The following is a 17,509-nucleotide window of genomic DNA, read 5'->3' as shown; positions in this document are numbered from 1 at the left end:
GTGCTGCCACCTGTGAGGCATTGTGATACTCTTTATGGCCTCCGATATAGCAAGCGTGTGGCGTGTCTCTTGGAAGCCATGCGACTCTTGCTTTAGATCAAAAACCTGTATGTACCATTTGCGCGTGCGCGTGTGTGCGTGTGTGTGTGTGTGTGTGCGCGTGCGTGTGTGTGTGCCATCTGTGAGACATCATGAAAAACGTGTCTTCACTACTGCAGATGGCCGTTTCAGCAGAGGGAAGGGGCCACACTGCACAGTCTTGCTCATCAATCAGTGCCTGCGGGACATTCATGTCAAGTGTTGTCGCGGAACTAACGAGCAAGAACGATGCTAACGTTCAAGCACGAGCAACTGGGAGCGCTACCCACGCGGTCTTATCCTCGATACTTCGAGCAGCATCTGTGTCATATGGGGTTCGATGACGAGGGAGTATGCAAAAGTCAGCACTTAGTGGTTGAAGGGTGCACTAGGGGCTGGATTACGCTATCGCGTCAACTATAAACGGCAAAGCTAAAGGGTCCCCCACTATTGTGTGTTTGTGTTTGCCAGTTGTTACCGCTTATTTATTTTCTTTTATTTTATTTTATTCATACTGTTACCATACATGCCAAAACAAAAGTTGCTAATATGGGCACCCAAATTTCAAAAGTTAATGCAAAAGTGGAACATCTCACAATTTGACGCAAAGAAAGCAAAAGCAATGCAAAAAAAATTTAAAAAATCCAACATTCGATGCGCACCCTGTAGCATAACACGGCAGAACACAGGTGAGCAAGTGAGTGCCTTATCACAGCTCAGTTCAACATTTGAAACGCACATTCGAAATCTTTAACATTTTTACACAGTACAACGTCATTCCGTAACTTATTCCATGTGTCAGTAGCGGATACAATAAAAGAATTCTTGAACGATTTTGTGTATGCTTCAGAGGTTTATTGTGTTTGGTGTGCTTTGTCCGCGAATTCGACGTGTCTAGAGTGAAAATTTTTGTTATCTCTGTTTTGTAGATACCGTGGAATATCTGAAAAAAGAATTTCGTGCTGTTGATATTCATTCTTTCGTGCAATGTAAGAATATGAGCCCTAGTTCCTAGACTTGTTAGGGCCTGCGTTCTACGGTAGGAATTAAAAATAAATCTTAAGGCTCTATTTTGAGCCTCTTCACATTTATTGATATTATTTTGCGTATAAGGCTTTCATATTGGGCATGCATATTCCAGCAACGGAAGTACTGTGGTTTTATATGCTCTAAATTTTACTTCAGGTGTCGCGTCACCAAGCCTCCGACGAAGCATCCAAAGTTTCTTTTGCGATTTATCCCAGATATAATCTATATGGCGGTTCCAGTTCAAGCTATTTGTGACGTAAACACCCAGGTATTTATATTCTGACACACGGCAGAGTGGTTCGTTATTTATGACGTAACGAAATAAGAGAAGCTTGCTTTTTCTTGTAATCAGCATAAAAACTGTTTTTCTTGGGTTCAACACCATTTGCCATTTTTTTGCACTAAGAGCCTATCATGCCCAGATGTTCATTAAGCTTTTCCTGGTCGTAGTTCGATTCTGCCTTTGAATAGATGACTGTGTCATCAGCATAGTGCTTAATGAAAACATCGGGCAAGAATCCGCTGTTCATATCAATAATATATATTAAGAACAGCAGCGGCCCTATGACAGTGCCCTGCGGAACTCCTGAACCTACCAACTGGCTCGTGCTGTTTGTGCCCCTAATGCAAACCACTTGCTCTCTGTTTATCAAATAAGCCGCTATCCAATTTATGAGCTCTTCATTCTGCAGGATCGTGCTAAGTTTATGCAGCAATTTCGGATGTGGTATTTTGTCGAATGCTTTTCTGAAATCAAGAAAAATATTGTCAACTTGCCCTCTGTCATCTAAGATTTGACTAATAAAATGTGAAACCTCGGTGAGAATTGTCACTGTCGAGAAACCTCGCCTGAAACCATGTTTCAAATTTGAAACTGCGTTATGACTCGAGCAAGAGCCGGCCCCCTCAATTTTTTTTCCGTTTTTCAAATGGAAGCGCCAACGAAAGTCCTTGCTGTCTTTTTTTTTTCACAGGTCTTTGAAATTGAAGATGGAAGTTATTTATGACGTAAGGAAATAAGAGAAGCTTGCTTTTTCTTGTAATCAGCATAAAAACTGTTTTTCTTGGGTTCAACACCATTTGCCATTTTTTTTGCACTAAGAGCCTATCATGCCCAGATGTTCATTAAGCTTTTCCTGGTCGTAGTTCGATTCTACCTTTGAATAGATGACTGTGTCATCAGCATAGTGCTTAATGAAAACATCGGGCAGGAATCCATAGCTTCCATCTTCCTGACGTCGTTCTTACACTGGCGTATTTCTTCAGGGAAAGGCTTGCTCTCGGCCAAGTAGCAGGCTGAACTCTCAGAAGATGACACATTGTAGACTGTTCCTGTGTGTTCTTTCTTAGAAGATCCGTCTTTTGACCGTGGTAGCAAGTTGGTGATCGTCGATTCTGGTTTGTGAATAACTCTGACACCCTCTTTCTTGAAAACTTCCTTAAGATCTTCCATGAAGCCCCACCCGTTTTCGATGAAGATTCGCTGGGCTGAATTCTCGGACTCTGTACTGTAGCCAGTGGAGAAGCCTCAGAGTGAGGGATGTCATGTAGTGTGTTTCACAGCGCTGCGTCGTGGTACGGCGCTGTCTTTTCGATAAACAGCGTGACACCTGACGGGTAAACACTTCCGTGCAATAGTCTTTACTAGCTTGACAGCAATAATCTATTCTCTATGATTGTTTAGCCTGATGGCGCGCACACTGTTCTGACACGTTACAGGAGCATCGACATCAAATTAACTTTGTGGGCATTCGAAACACACAACATGGAATGAGTTATGCGCGCTCCGAGTCGACGCCGGCGAAAGTAAAATCATAACTGCGATTTTGTGCAAAAGCTGGACTGCCGTATAACCAGGATTTTTCCTAATATTAATTTCAAAACTTGTAATGCCGCTTCTCGTGAGCGAAGTTGCCATGAAAATAATTTTAAAGGGTTTTAGCAATATTATACATATTTTTATCTTGTTTTAACTTGAAAATACGGTTCGAATGGACAGAAGGAGTACTAAGCTATGACAGTAACCTATGTTAACATGATGAATGATTCATCTGCAGATGAAACATACAGCAGATTTATTGAATTCTACATAACTACGGAATACCTCGCTTATACGTACATATCTACTTTTATTCGGCTAATCATAGATAGCTCTGCCTAATAGTTGAATGCGCCATTTAAACGCTGGTAAATGAACTACACTACGCCTCAAACTGCCTCCATAAAACTATTCGACCACTGCGTAGAGCTTTCTTCAGAGAAAGCAGCCTTCATTATTTCTTTATAAGAAATAAAGCACTAAACCGACATAAAAATGTTCCCTTACGATGGGTCAATGCTGTCGTAGTCGTATTGGTAGCGGTTGTTGCCGTTATCGCCCTTGTCGTGGTTGTCGTAGTGTTCACAGCCGTGGTTGTCGTAGTCTTTGCCATTGTTGTTGACTTCATCGTAGGCGCAGTCGTTGTCGTTGTAGTCCTTATTGCTCTTTCTGTGGACGTCGTTACCGGGCTTGTCGTTGTAGATGGGTGTGCTGGTAAGAAACATGCTTTATTTCTCAATCGGAATGCTTGGCCTAACGAAGTCTTGACAGAAAATCTCGAGCTTGAATAGTAGAACACATCTTACACTCCGCAAGTACCCTAGCAAAATCTGAGCAGCTTCACTGATCCTTCCATTCAAAGGATGTCGAAAAACGATAGCTTTTTGTCTGGAGGCGCCAGGTAAGCAATGAGTGTTCTTTCTTAGAAGATTCTTTCTTATAAGTGCCCTGTGGCAGTAGTGTGAAAAAATGTTTTTTCAGAACACATAACCACTGGTTAGTGGCCACACCAGGTGGTTTTTAGACCCTGAATTGTTAGGCAAAGTGTAGAAAACACCCTTTTGTATTGTCATATTTATGCATTTCATAATAGAAAGACACACTGCCTAACAATTGCGTATTCATAAATGTTGTGCCTGAAATATGTGTAATATTCGCTTCCTGAGTGACGACGCTCAGAAGTATAAAATCTCCCACCAGATCAAGATGAATGACGTTGAGCAAGTGGTTAAAGTCGCCGGGTGGCTGAATGGTTGAACAGACACCAACAGATAGTCAGAAAATATTTGCGTTGAAGTCTCCTAAGAAAGTATATCGGCTCTAAAAACCTTTAGGAGGCTAAAATGACTTGGACCTAGTTTAAAAAAAAAAACCGATACGTCAGTACCTTCTTCAGGGGGCCGCTGTATTGGTTATGGAAGCATTTAGCAGCCTTTTTCACCATGGCTTCGGCTCTCCCTTTCCCTTCCCCTAACTTTGCGGAGACCATGGACGTTTGAACAGGTTCGAAATCATGAGCCCGCCGCAGTTGTCTAGTGGCTTAGGTACTCGGCTGCTGACACGCAGGTCGCGGGATCAAATCCCGGCAGCGGCGGCTGCATTTTCGATGCTGGCGGAAATATTGTAGGCCCGCGTGCTCAGATTTGGGTGCATGTTGAAGAACCCCAGCTTGTCGTAATTTTCAGAGCCCTCCACTACGACGTCTCTCATAATCGTATGGTGGTTTTGTGATGTTAAACCCCACATATCAGGTTGGAATTCACGAGGGTGTTTCTAATGTGCCCGAACTGAAGCATGAGCCTACTACCCAGATTCCTTTCCATTTCTAGAATGGAAGAACCACCGAAGTCAATCACATGGTCTATCTTGTCCCAGTGATATGCAAGACTGGTGCGTTGCGCTTTCGTCTTCCTGACACCGATCTAGCCTTTGCGTAGTTCTTTAGGAAGCACTTGAGCATTGGTGGCGGGACACTAAGAATACGGCAACTTGTAGATTAAAACTTGGTGTTCTACCTTACAAGGTGGATCTTTCGGCCACGGTATCACGTGGGTGAGGGTCGATGCAGGCTTATGGATCACCGTCACTCATCTTTTCTGTTCAGCCCGGAAAACTCTTCACTGATCATTCGTACGTTCGCGTTGAAGATAAGCTGGGCTTGATTTATCTCTAACGTAGCCTTAGTAAGGCTGTGAAGGAGGATGTTATATTGTGCGTGTTTCGCAACCGCCGCTTCATGGTATGTGGCTGTCCTCTCAATACACGGTGCGACACCCGGTGGAGGAATGCTTCCGTGCATTCATTCTTTAGTAGCTTGGCTTTATTTATTCTCTATTCTTTCTCTAATTGCCCTAATGTAGACCAGGTTGTTCTTACACGTGACTGGGGCACTGAAGTTACGCGTGTTTGTTCTGTTTTTGTGCACCAAGAATGCCATGCGCACGCCCTGCCATCCGAGTGCAACATAAAGACTTATGAAGACTTTGTTTTCGTGACATTTCACTTGGAAATGCCATATCAGCTGTTTAAATGCTATTCCTCTCCTTCAGTTAAAAAAACAAACAGTACGACTGCCCTAGCGTTGTTGAAAGCACTCTTTATATCTCACGCGGGTATAGCTATACTTTTGTTTTTCCTTGGTCGGTTCGAAAATCTTGGATGATTCGCCGAACACGATATGTTACCACCTGTCATGGCATCATCGGCATCAACACGAACGGTGCAAAAGTTGTGCTCGTACGATTACGCCACCCCATGATAGTATTCGCGAGCCACGAGATAAGGTCATCACACAGTGTAGTGACTGATTGAAGGCGGGCCGATGAAGGAGGCGATGCTAAAATGCTTGACGTACGTGCCTAAAGCTTCGGAAGAGTTTGATCACACAGCCAGTGCCAAGCTACGACCATAGTTAAAGTTTTAGGGTGGGATCAGTGCGACAGAAGGTCGACACAAAGAGGTGGCTATCGCATTCCACTCGTGATGGAAGATTGTAAGGGGTGCCGACTTGTTGTGCTGCATTTGTTCAGTTACTAGATATGTAGGCTTTATATTCCGCATAACTAGTGTGTTAATTTCTGTTTAGTACTGCGCAAAAAACATAATATGCACATGAACGCATTTAATTTATTGAAACACGCGTTTTAGGGGCGAAGCTCCTTAGGGCGTGGGCTGTGCGTCCCCTGTATGTAGCCACCTCTAGTTTAGTTCTTACAGTGTTCACTAGATGGCGGTACCGTCCCCTGGATGTAGCCACCTCTAGTTTAGTTCTTGCAGTGTTCACTAGATGGCGGTACCGTCTCCTGTGTGTAACCACCTCTCGTTTAGTTCTTGTAGTGTTTACTAGATGGTGGTACTTGTAGCTGATGATGAAAACATGCAAGATGTTATAAACTAGAAAGCGGTACTTGTAGTTGATGAAAGACGCGAGATCTTATGAAATAGGAATGATGTTACGTATGGAGCGTGTCATTGTTTGAAGGCAATCGTTCGATTTAGTGCGGCGACGTACGCTAGGGGGAGCAATGTAATAAAATCGAGTGGGCAAAATGTACAGAGGATTCATGGTTTACCAGGTTTACCTCCGGAGGTTCGCCCACTCATCATCATTCACTTCGTGGATAAGGCGGCACTTTTTCTTTTTCACATTGTTTTACCTGAAGTCAATGCTCGGGTTTCAATCCAGTATCTAAATTCAAGTTGTTGAAAAAGTGCTCTCATGGAGAAAATTGTATTATTTCGTCTATTTTTCTCCTTTGAAATCGCACTTCTCATTACACTTAAAATCGCTTGAAAATCTAGTATATATGGTAATATTCATGGTTATTGAATCTATCTATCTATCTATCTATCTATCTATCTATCTATCTATCTATCTATCTAACTATCTATCTATCTATCTACCCTATAAAAAAACAGCGTTTCCAGTATCCCCCAGTGCGTTTCAGCGCACTGGGTGACGCTGGAAACGCTGTACAGTGTGTCCTAGTGTACTACAGCGCGCTGAGAGGCACTGGAACACACTGCACAGCGTGGCCAATGTCACCCAGTGCTATTAAACGCACTGGGCCACACTGTACGGCGTAGGCCAATGTCCTAAAGCTCGCTGGGAGGCACTGCTTGTGCTGGACAGTGTCTACTGCCAACTGACAATGTTGGCGGCACATTGGCAGAAACTAGGCACGATCAGCGCACTTTCTGTAAGACTTCATATTGAATGGCGACATGTCAAGCGTAAAATTTACCGAATATGATGGTATTCTTATCTATGTGCTACACATAGCTTCAGTCTCCTTAGGCGATAGATGCGAGTACGCTAAAGAATTCATACGTTGATCGCGCGGGTCAGAGGTGCTGGCAGGATTTTGCGAGGGGGGGGGGCGACAAACGACAACTTTGTTCCTGCAGGGGGGCGAGAGCACAGAACTTATGCGTCGTGTTTTACCCATGCTTGCTTCTGGAGGTGAGGGGCAAAGCGGGAGCATGTAAGAATTTCGGGAAAAAATTCCAGCCCACCATTGAATGCCCCCCTTGGCGCGCGTGCGCTTTTCTTGAAGTTTGATTGAGTTTCGCCAATGTATTTCATAACCGGCATCGACAGAACTGAGAATTCGCAACACAAAATAACAGTAGTATCAGTCTGATACTCAAGACCAACCTACTGTATCAGTGAGTTGTTGCGGCTCGTACCGTAGAAAGCCGCATGTCCGCAGCAGCAGTTATCCACTGCAATGCCCGATCTTGGTGTTTTTAGCTTCCGATTTGTGTAATCGAAGGTGAAATTATGACTATTCATGGGTCAGTTATGATCAAACTACATTCTAACGATTATTACACTCTTTCTAACTGAATATCTACGATCTTCACATCAACCGTGGCACAAGAAGTACGGCCCTAAGCCTAGTGGTCGCTTCGGCTAGAGAGAACGGCTGCGGCTGTTGTTCGCGGAAAGTAAAAGAGGAGGACAGAAAATACTTCCAAACTATCCAGGAGCCAAATCTACAGTGCTCAGTGAGCAGTTCAGATGAACGATGCTTTATTCATAGGTATGACTAACCGCATAGCGAGTCACTACGATTGTCGTAACACATCTGCAGCCACGCTAACAAGCTTTGCGGCAAAACGTGCGAGATGGATGTGGTCCAACGCAACCCGCAAGGAATGAGCTAACAATCGCAAGTTGGGCGCGAGCACATAGAGACGAAACACTGCGTATGTAAACAACAAATTCAAGATATTGGATACCTGAATTACTTTTCAGATGTAGGAAAATAAAATCAATTTCGTGTTTCAGGTGTTGAGTAGTGGGTGGCGCGTCTGGCTCAGATTACGTGATGTGTTAAGGGCACACGTTCGACTCCGGCTCTGTCAGTTTTTCTCAATTTTTTTCTTTTTTTCTGTGCGTGCGTGTTTCAGCTTTAATTACAATGTGCGCATGACCACAAATTCTAAACACAATTTAAAAGCCAGATTTTGGCCGATAATGGGTGTGCCAGTGTGCAGCGCCAGCGTGCCTCGTGCAGCGTGGCACTGTCCCAGTGTCACCACCACACTGGACACTGGTCCATTAATCAGGTATGGCGCTGGGGCAGTGCCACTGGTTTTTACAATAGGGTATCTATCTATCTATCTATTTATCTATCTATCAGTTTACGCCCAGGTCATCTGTCGCATTCCCGTCGCGCATGTCGTCAAACACTTCACGTAACACAGTCACCCAAACCCACGGGAGGGTATGTGCCACAGGTACGCGGGAAATGCCACAGGTGATTGACACTTCGTATCTACTGATGAGTGACGAGAACACACATCAGCAATATTGCTATGGGCATAGACGTGCCCAAGATTCCCCTTCAGGAGAGGGCGTTGAAGTTTCGCCACAATGCCCTCCCTCCCTAATACGCCAATGTATGGGACCGACTTTGCGCAGCCCACCTTCATAATAGGTCACTATAGGGGCAGATTTCACGCCCATTGTTCATATAACTAGAGGGTGGAGGCCGTCCCCTGCCTTCCTCATGCGCATGTCTACGTTTATGAGAAAACATAGGAAAGCAAGGCGGTAGTTGCGATGTTGGAAGCGTTCCCCAAAACCCGAAATCACGCCGTCTTTCTCGCTGTCTCTCTTGCTTCTTCGGCGTGAAATAGTTTTGTAACACGAACCCAGTGTGCCGAAGCACCGTCTCGGTGCTTTCTGTGGTTTTGCGGATTAGCGGAGCTCCAGGCAAAAGACGTGAACAATGTCAGTAGACTGTGAATTTGAGTAAGGTGAAGTTTGCAAAGAGGCTATCTCGTAGATGACGTTGGTCACATGACATAATAAGCTGGAGGGTCCTGAGTACCGGGAAACTAGTTTTTGAGTCCATAGTATGCCAAGTCCGGGTCTACAACAGCACAAGAAACCCCGGGGCACATGAAGCGTCGTGAAAATGTGCGTCTAAATGCTGCTCCTGCCACTCTTGCGATGCTAAAAGGCGCTTACGAGCGACTTCTCCTACTTTGCAAGCTCTGGTGAGTGTCACGGGCGTATTCAGTGGGCGAATCGGCAGCTCTTGGAAAGTTGGTGTTGAAAGGTAAGCAATGCAACGTCCCAGTCTAGCTGGTCGGAGGAGACGTACATAAAGAGCCTATCAGGAACAGTCCAGTTGCATCCTTCAGTCAGTCCACTAGTTTGGGGGCGGTAGGTCTCGCAGGAGCGAAACAGGTCGTCAATAACTCGGGACAGGCAATACCGTCGACGATCTGCCGGAAGCCGGCATGGAGCACCATGATGAAGCATAAACATCGTACAGAAAAAAATCGGCAGTGTTTGTGGTACAGCTGGTTGGTAGCCCCGCCGCGGTGGTGTAGTGGCTATGGTACTCGGCTGCTAACCCGCATGTCGTGGGATCGAATCCCGGCTGCGGCGGCTGCATTTCCGATGGAGGCGGAAATGTTGTAGGCCCGTGTACTCAGATTTGGGTGCACGTTAAAGAAGCCCAGGTGGTCTAAATTTCCGGAGCCCTCCACTACGGCGTCTCTCATAATCAAGTAGTGGTTTTGGGACGTTAAACCCCACATATCAATCAATCAATCAGCTGGTTGGTAAATCCCGCGTGGTTTTCTACTGGGTCGTGTTATCCGTAGCGACAACTATTCATTTGTTCCCGAAAGTACACTCTGGGAAAGAGCCAAGGAGGTCAAGGCGAACTCGGAAGAAGGGGTCAGTACGAAGGTGAAGTCGCTGGAGAAGTCCAGCAGGGTCCACAGGAGTTTTATTTCTGGCATTGGCACTAGTCGGTTGCAGTGACATATTTTCGCCACATATCTTCGTCACAGATATGAGTCATATATCTTCGTCATAAATTCACGTCCCGTAATACCAAGTTTGGTACATGCAAAGCTAGAGAAACGGCCGTGAGCGCATCATGAGTGTGGCATGTAGTCTTGTTGTTACGTGGCACACATGCCATGATTTTTATGTTGGTCTGTCGCTTGTGTTCGCAATGCAGTCGTCATGTCTTACCTTACCAGACCATGAAATGTAAATCATGACATACATGTCATGGTTTTCTAGCTATGACTGGTCACGTATGCTCGTCGTACAACCTTGTTACGTCATACCAATTTTGGTATCGATACTTTTATCGAAATGGCAAGGAGAGCTAAACGTCGTAGATAGATAGATAGATAGATAGATAGATAGATAGATAGATAGATAGATAGATAGATAGATAGATAGATAGATAGATAGATAGATAGATAGATAGATAGATAGATAGATAGATAGATAGATAGATAGATAGATAGATAGATAGATAGATAGATAGATAGATAGATAGATAGATAGATAGACTCAGAGTCGTTGAACAAAGCAAAGAATTGTTTCGCATTTAAAAAAACTGGCAGATTCCACGTGCTGTGGGAATCGATGATATGCGAAGCACAAATGAGGAAGCTTTATATGTCAGTTTAAAATCAGAACAACGTTACGAGGTGGAGGTAAACTATACTGTACATAACTTTCATGTCCTAATTTTAATTTTTGGACGTGTCATTTACTTTCTTCATCTATTCACGCAACCTGATACCAAATTTGGTATACGTGGAGCTGGCTAAACGGCTCCGAGCGTGCGATGAGCGTAGCATGTAGTCATGTTTCACATGACACGAATATCATACTTATCATGTTCGGATGTGTCATTTAACTTCGCCGTCTATTGACGCCATGCAATACCAATTTTATATATGTGAAGTTTGAGAAACGACCGCAAGCGCATCATGAGCGTGGCACGTGGTTGCGTTGTTACATGACACGCATCTCGTGATTATCATGTTTGCACCAGTCACATACCTTCATCGTCCATTCACGTGCCGTAATACTTGGTATATGTGAAGCTAGCGAAACGACGGGAAGAACGTTATGAAGGGCCCAATATATTGTGACGTAACGTTGACGAGCGCACGCGGAGCGCAGCAACGCTACGCTAGCAAAACGCGAACACTCTGTAGTCTGACCCCAGCCGCGACCAGCGTCTGGCGGCGCTATCATAGATGGATAGATGGATAGATGGACAGACAGACAGACAGACAGATAGATAGATAGACATACAGATAGATAGATAGATAGATAGATAGATAGATAGATAGATAGATAGATAGATAGATAGACAGACAGATAGATAGATAGATAGATAGATAGATAGATAGATAGATAGATAGATAGATAGATAGATAGATAGATAGATAGATAGATAGATAGATAGATAGATAGATAGATAGATAGATAGATAGATAGATAGATAGATAGATAGATAGATAGATAGATAGATAGATAGATAGATAGATAGATAGATAGATAGATAGATAGATAGATACGCTCAAAGTCGCCGAAGTTCGCTAAGAAATGCTTCGCATTTAAAAATCTGACATCAGCAGCGTTGACCCGACGAATGCCAAAAATAAATGTCAGGATTCCAGCAAGAATCGAGCCCAAGCATTCTTCTAGGCAATAAAGTATTCTAACACACAGCAACGTCATGTCTCAGCATAACTTTTAAAAGAGAAACTTATGTTCTTTAAACGTGAATTGTGGTTGTAGACCTGGCTATCCACTTTTTTTAAACATTACATACGTACTACTGTGACACAGCCGTCCATGCAGGTAACGTCAATTTTAGTTAGGTGACACGAACGCTGGAGTGTGTTTATGTAGCAGTGTCCATTCTACCATCCTCATTAGCACAGTACCTAATTTTGGCTTAACGTTTTAGGTGTTGCTCATACTGATGTTGCTGTTGGAATCGTTGCACAAGTGCAAACTGGTTATATAAACATCTCCAATTTACCAACATATCTGAGCATGCAACATTTAAACGTGTATCTAACGTCATTTCAGGGTGTGTCACTCAGTAAAAAATTACTGCATGATCACCTTATCTCTGCATGCTTCGTATAAAGTCGTTTCCTAAGGCAGGTGGGCTCTGGCGAGTTTTTTATTGTGACATTTATATCATAACTATTTGTAGCTGTTTCGCTTGTTTGATTGGTAATCTGTTGTTGCTGCTATTGCTTCCTCAGCACTGACGCTTGAACACAGATGACGTGAGGTCGCCCTTACGGTGCATAACTTCGACAGCTGCAGTTTCAGTTCAACGTATGTAAGCCCTGTTTCTTGGCCATTAACCTTGTGATCCCAGAGGAAGAGGGCTATAGCAGAAAGAGGAGGTTTGGGCTGTAGCAAAGGAGGTTTCAATAGATCAAATTGATCAATCTTCGAAGCATTCAGACTGTTGTGCAGCTTTCTGTCTAGAACAATACATTGGTAAAAAGTGTAAAATTTGTAAAATGCGCATTCGCAGCACTCTGTAACTGTCATTCTCAGTTGTTCTTTCTTCCTAATTATCCTACGCTGTCATTAGGGACCACTTTTGGCATTGGAAGTTCCAGTATTTAAAGTAAGGTGCTAATCTAAAATTGTTCATCGGGTAATTAAAGAGATAACTGAGCCTTCTTCCTACTACAGGCAGATCTACCTGCCAGAGCTAATAGTCATCATTCACCATAGCCGGGCCACGGTTATTGTCTGTGGTGATAATAGTCTTCATGTCATCCTGAGAATAGTGACGGCATTTAAAACGAATAATTCAGAAAAATTACCTCTGTCTCAAAGCATCACATTTGATTTTGAAACAAAAAAATTGGAGTTACATCTGTGGGTAAACAAATTCTGTTTATTATTGACACATATTGTCTTGGAGACGTCAATTGCGCGTAGCAGCTGAGTCGTGCGCTTAAGCTGCGACTAAGCGAACAATCAATCAAATGTTAACACCGTCCTTTTAATGCAGCAAGATTTTCAAAAGGATTTCTGTTGTATGTTTTGTCTTGTATATATATACTACGAAATGCATACTGTGTATTGCAGTACACTTATAAAAGGCACCCTAAGGTTCAGCTCAGTTGCCTCCAGGCTTACCGAAGCATTCATTCAGGTGTGAACGCTTTCATTATTTGTTTTGTGTAGTCCGCTGATTTGAGCCATGCAAGCTCTAGGACTTTTATATAGCTTCATCGTTAACTCCTAATCAATTTGAGTCCATTTGGTGTGATTTCACAACGTGGAAACTCTTCACTAATTCATTCACTGCGGGATGTCACATAAAAGCGCTAGAGTAGTTGCACATAGCCCTTATCACAATGGAGCAATTATACTTTACTATATATGTCACTGTGTTACCTGTCACGTCAAATAACAAAAGGTGCATCTACCTGTGGGTGCTAGAGTGGACACCGGCTGAACTGTGACTCTTGGACTGCCTCCCATGTGTGGTGTCGAAACAGTTTCTTCAGCTTTTGTATTAGGTCGACCTGAGGTTAGCTTCATCTCAAAAAGATTATCCGTGGAGAGGACACCAGGATCACCCCTTACTGCAAAAAAAAGATGGCATAAACTAGTTACCTGCCGTGAAGTGTCACAAATTTTCATCTCCCGTATGATATCGGTAAATCAGCTGCAACATCTGAGCAACTAGCAAATAAAATGAACGAACAAACAGCTTGCCACCGTTGACGCCAATACCCACCAGATTAAATTGACGCGTTCGCACCCCTTCCAAGTAAGTGACAAAAGAACCTTGCTGATTTCAATCTATTACAGCTTTACTGCGCAACAACTAAAAACTACAAATGATGTTAAATTTGTTTCACTTAGCCTACTTCTGGCTTCATCGAATTCCGTGGAAGAAAGAAAACTAGCGCCTTGCCGAATTCATGAACTTTAGTTATTTCACAACGAGGGTAACTTCCTGCCCCGCTAAATTTCCTAAGCCTGCATGTGAAAGATTATTTGTCGCCTGCTTGCTTATAAATAGCTCCTCAGGTCGCGGGATCAAATCCCGGATGCGGCGGCTGCATTTCCAATGAAGGCAAAATGTTGTAGTCCCGTGTGCTCAGATTTGGGTGCACGTTAAAGAATCCCAGGTGGTCAATAATTCCGCAGTCTCCACTCTGGCGTCTCTCATAATCATATGGTGGTTTCGGGTCGTTAAACCCCACATATCAATCGATTACTTGCAGATAGCTCACGTTCTACGTTATGACAGCTGGCGCCAAAAGCAGGACACTCCACAATGAGCGCGTTGGGTATCAGTAGCACTAGTGACTATCGGTTGCACGCACAGCATTATCCATCACTGTGCACAGTGGAGAGGGAATGACGATTGCATGTGTCGTGCACGTAATTTCATTTAGATGTAGTGAACTCTGTTCCGATGGGGACAAGTTCATTTTCTTTACAATTATTTACAATCCATATTATTTGTATTCCACTACATATGTGTTAATTTATTGATTGATATGTGGGGTTTACCATCCCAAAACCACCATAGCATTATGAGAGACGCCGCGATTGAGGGCTCCAGAAACTTCGACCACCTAGGGTTTTTTAACGTGCACCCAAATCTAAGCACATGGGCCGGCAGCATTTTCGCCTCCATCGAAAATGCAGCCGCCGCATCCGAGATTCAGTCCCGTGGCCTGCGGGTCTGCAGCCGAGTATTCTAGCCACTAGACCACCACAGCAAAGCGATATGTGTTAACTAGGTCATTCATGAAAGGTATATTTGAACGATAAGCTTATAAATTGGATGCTGGGACGTATACTTGCTTACAGCTGCCAACGAATACTTAAAACTTTTTGACAAGTTGTCATTGTTCTTTGTGTATAAATTTATATATTGGGCAAAACTTTCGAAGTAATCAAGTGGTTTCATTAGGCAGTTTTTGTTGCTCACAATTTCACTACTGCAAACCTTTATAAAATATGTCAAGTACAAAAATAATGTGGGCGCACGCTGACGCCATCTTCGCACTTGGTACTAGGGAATGCGCTGAAAGCTACGTAGGGAGAGGGAGAATCAGTGGGCAAAAAGACGTGCCCCTTCTTCAGCACGTACAATGAACTTCCGTGCTCTTTATTTTCTTCAAAAGCGTGCATTACGTTAAGTGTGGGCGATCAGCACACCTGGGTGTACGTGGCGACATCCCTCATCAAACACTGCAACTATGCCTCTCACTATTTTTGAATGAGCTAGAGCTCGTGGGCGTTGGGTTTATGCATAGTCATTTTGGTTTCCAGCTTCATGCGTAGAGAGAGGAGGCAATCACTTGTAGCTAATTTTGATAAATGATTGCGGATTCTAGGCAACGCGCTGCCAGAAGGCGATCCAGCCTTATATTTTAAGGAGGGGGGTAGCTTCAATGAAAACCGTGAAGATGGGCTTCTGGCTGTTTTTTTAAAGCCTAGTATCAATATAAAAACCGCATTTCAGCATAAATACTGTTATTTGTTCTCACGCTGATCCGACAGAATGACTGTGAGAGGTAGATGAGAGGCCCTGATAGTAAGAAGGCGCTGGGTGGACACAAGCTTTAAGGGGGGGGGGGGGGGGGCGGAGCCTTCAGCGTTACCACCCGCACTTCTACACACACCACTGCGTGTTGCGCTATAATTTATGGCTCATGTGTTCTGGGAAGCATTGACTACCGACATGCAGAGTTTTTGGAGCATGCTGAAAATGTAGTGAAGGGCCTCTTTTCAATAGAGTAAAAAAAAAAGGACGTGCTCACCAAAATCACTGCCGCTAACGAGGAGGGTCACCACGACGCTAACCAGGGCCACCACGCAGACGCACATCGATACAGCCAGGATGGTTTCTCGTGATTCGGGCCTACTGCACAGAAGTTTGTTCCCTTTGTGATTTCAATAAGTGCTACTAATTGAGGATACCCGATTTAAGTAAGGGTGTATGACAGAAAAAATTGATCTGAAGGATTACGGATCATTATGTAGCTTATTCAGTCCCACATAAAAACAAACGACTGACTTGTTTGCTGTCTACTTGCCCCAAAGTTTAAAAGTTACTCATGTGCTTTGTGAAAAGGCAACCAAAACTATATATGCAGTATTGTTACGTGGAATGTTCTCAGTAGGATAAACATGCGCCACTTGAAGACAAACAATGTAGCCAAGTTCGTAATAAAAACACGAAAGCGAATTTACCTCGGATCAGCTGTTACATTCAAATTAAACATTTCTGACACTTGAAAGCAGACCACCCTCGCGAAAGTAAGCCGTGGTGAGGAATCACAGGCAAATATGCCTGTGGCCGCTGCCACTGAAGCAAATGTAGACAATTCACACGCGCGAAACTCCACTCTCAGAAGTACAATAGCTTTCTTAGTTGAGAACGATGAACGCACGTCCTTCATCTTGTGCTTGTAGGATATCAGTGGAACCACATATATTCGCCACGTCAGTCTAATCGACTAAAGCATTAGCAACACGTTAAAAAAACCCAATTATCAAACTCCGCTCATATCCACAATACGTTTTAGAAACATAGAGGCCGGGTAGTGTTATTGAAGTGACCCAAACAAAGCCGAGTTACCAGAGACAGCTCTGAGGAATGCTGCAGATAATTTAGGCTATCTTGAGATGCCAATTCTTTAATGAAACCACATATAAGACGTGTCTCTAGCATTTTGCTCCATGCAATGTGCTACTTCCAAGCCAGGATTGATACGGCGTCTTTCCAGCCAGGAAGAGCAGGCAGCTTAACCACTAAGCCAGCATGACGGCTATAGATATGTATGTGAACAAAAACACTTGTGTGTCCCGTGACATTTTTTATAAATATTGGTGTGTTTTATTTGCTGTAGCATTCAATAAAACTGGTGAGGTCAGTTTAGCTGGCGTTTCTTTTTTAATGGCAAAATTTATTATGCTACAGCAGACTAGCTATTGTGCAGAAGCTGACAACAAGTTCGATGTTATTATGCTTATTTTAGTAGTTAAATAGCAATAATAATGTTTGACGTTGTTCAAGGGCAATAATATATGTGGTTATCACAGCTTGTCGTCTGGAAGTATCATTCATCCCACTATGGTGTACGACTGTACTATTCGTTGCAAGGTATCGTTACCAGTGAGTATCTACGACAGTCTTTTTGTACTGATTGTCGCAGAGACCTTTGCGAAAATCATCGCAATTACACCGAATGACCCTACAAACTCTTGGTACCTTTTGAGCGTAAAAAAAGAAA

At 43.5% G+C, this 17,509-nt stretch overlaps 1 protein-coding gene across 1 annotated transcript in view; it reads right to left on the bottom strand.

Annotated features, from left to right (window-relative positions):
* The window catches only part of LOC142768312 (uncharacterized), a 63,430-nt gene that overhangs the window by 22,995 nt on the left and 22,926 nt on the right, over nucleotides 1–17,509 (bottom strand). Inside the window, exons 3-4 of the mRNA XM_075870280.1 lie at nucleotides 16,034–16,137; nucleotides 13,676–13,834 (exon numbers count right to left, since the gene is read on the bottom strand). Coding sequence (XP_075726395.1) covers nucleotides 13,676–13,834; nucleotides 16,034–16,137 — 263 coding nt within the window. The remainder of the gene's footprint in view (nucleotides 1–13,675; nucleotides 13,835–16,033; nucleotides 16,138–17,509) is intronic.

This window comes from Rhipicephalus microplus, chromosome 8, assembly GCF_043290135.1.
Source record: "Rhipicephalus microplus isolate Deutch F79 chromosome 8, USDA_Rmic, whole genome shotgun sequence".
Taxonomy (NCBI): domain Eukaryota; kingdom Metazoa; phylum Arthropoda; class Arachnida; order Ixodida; family Ixodidae; genus Rhipicephalus; species Rhipicephalus microplus.
This window is presented reverse-complemented; position numbering and strand designations above follow the sequence as displayed.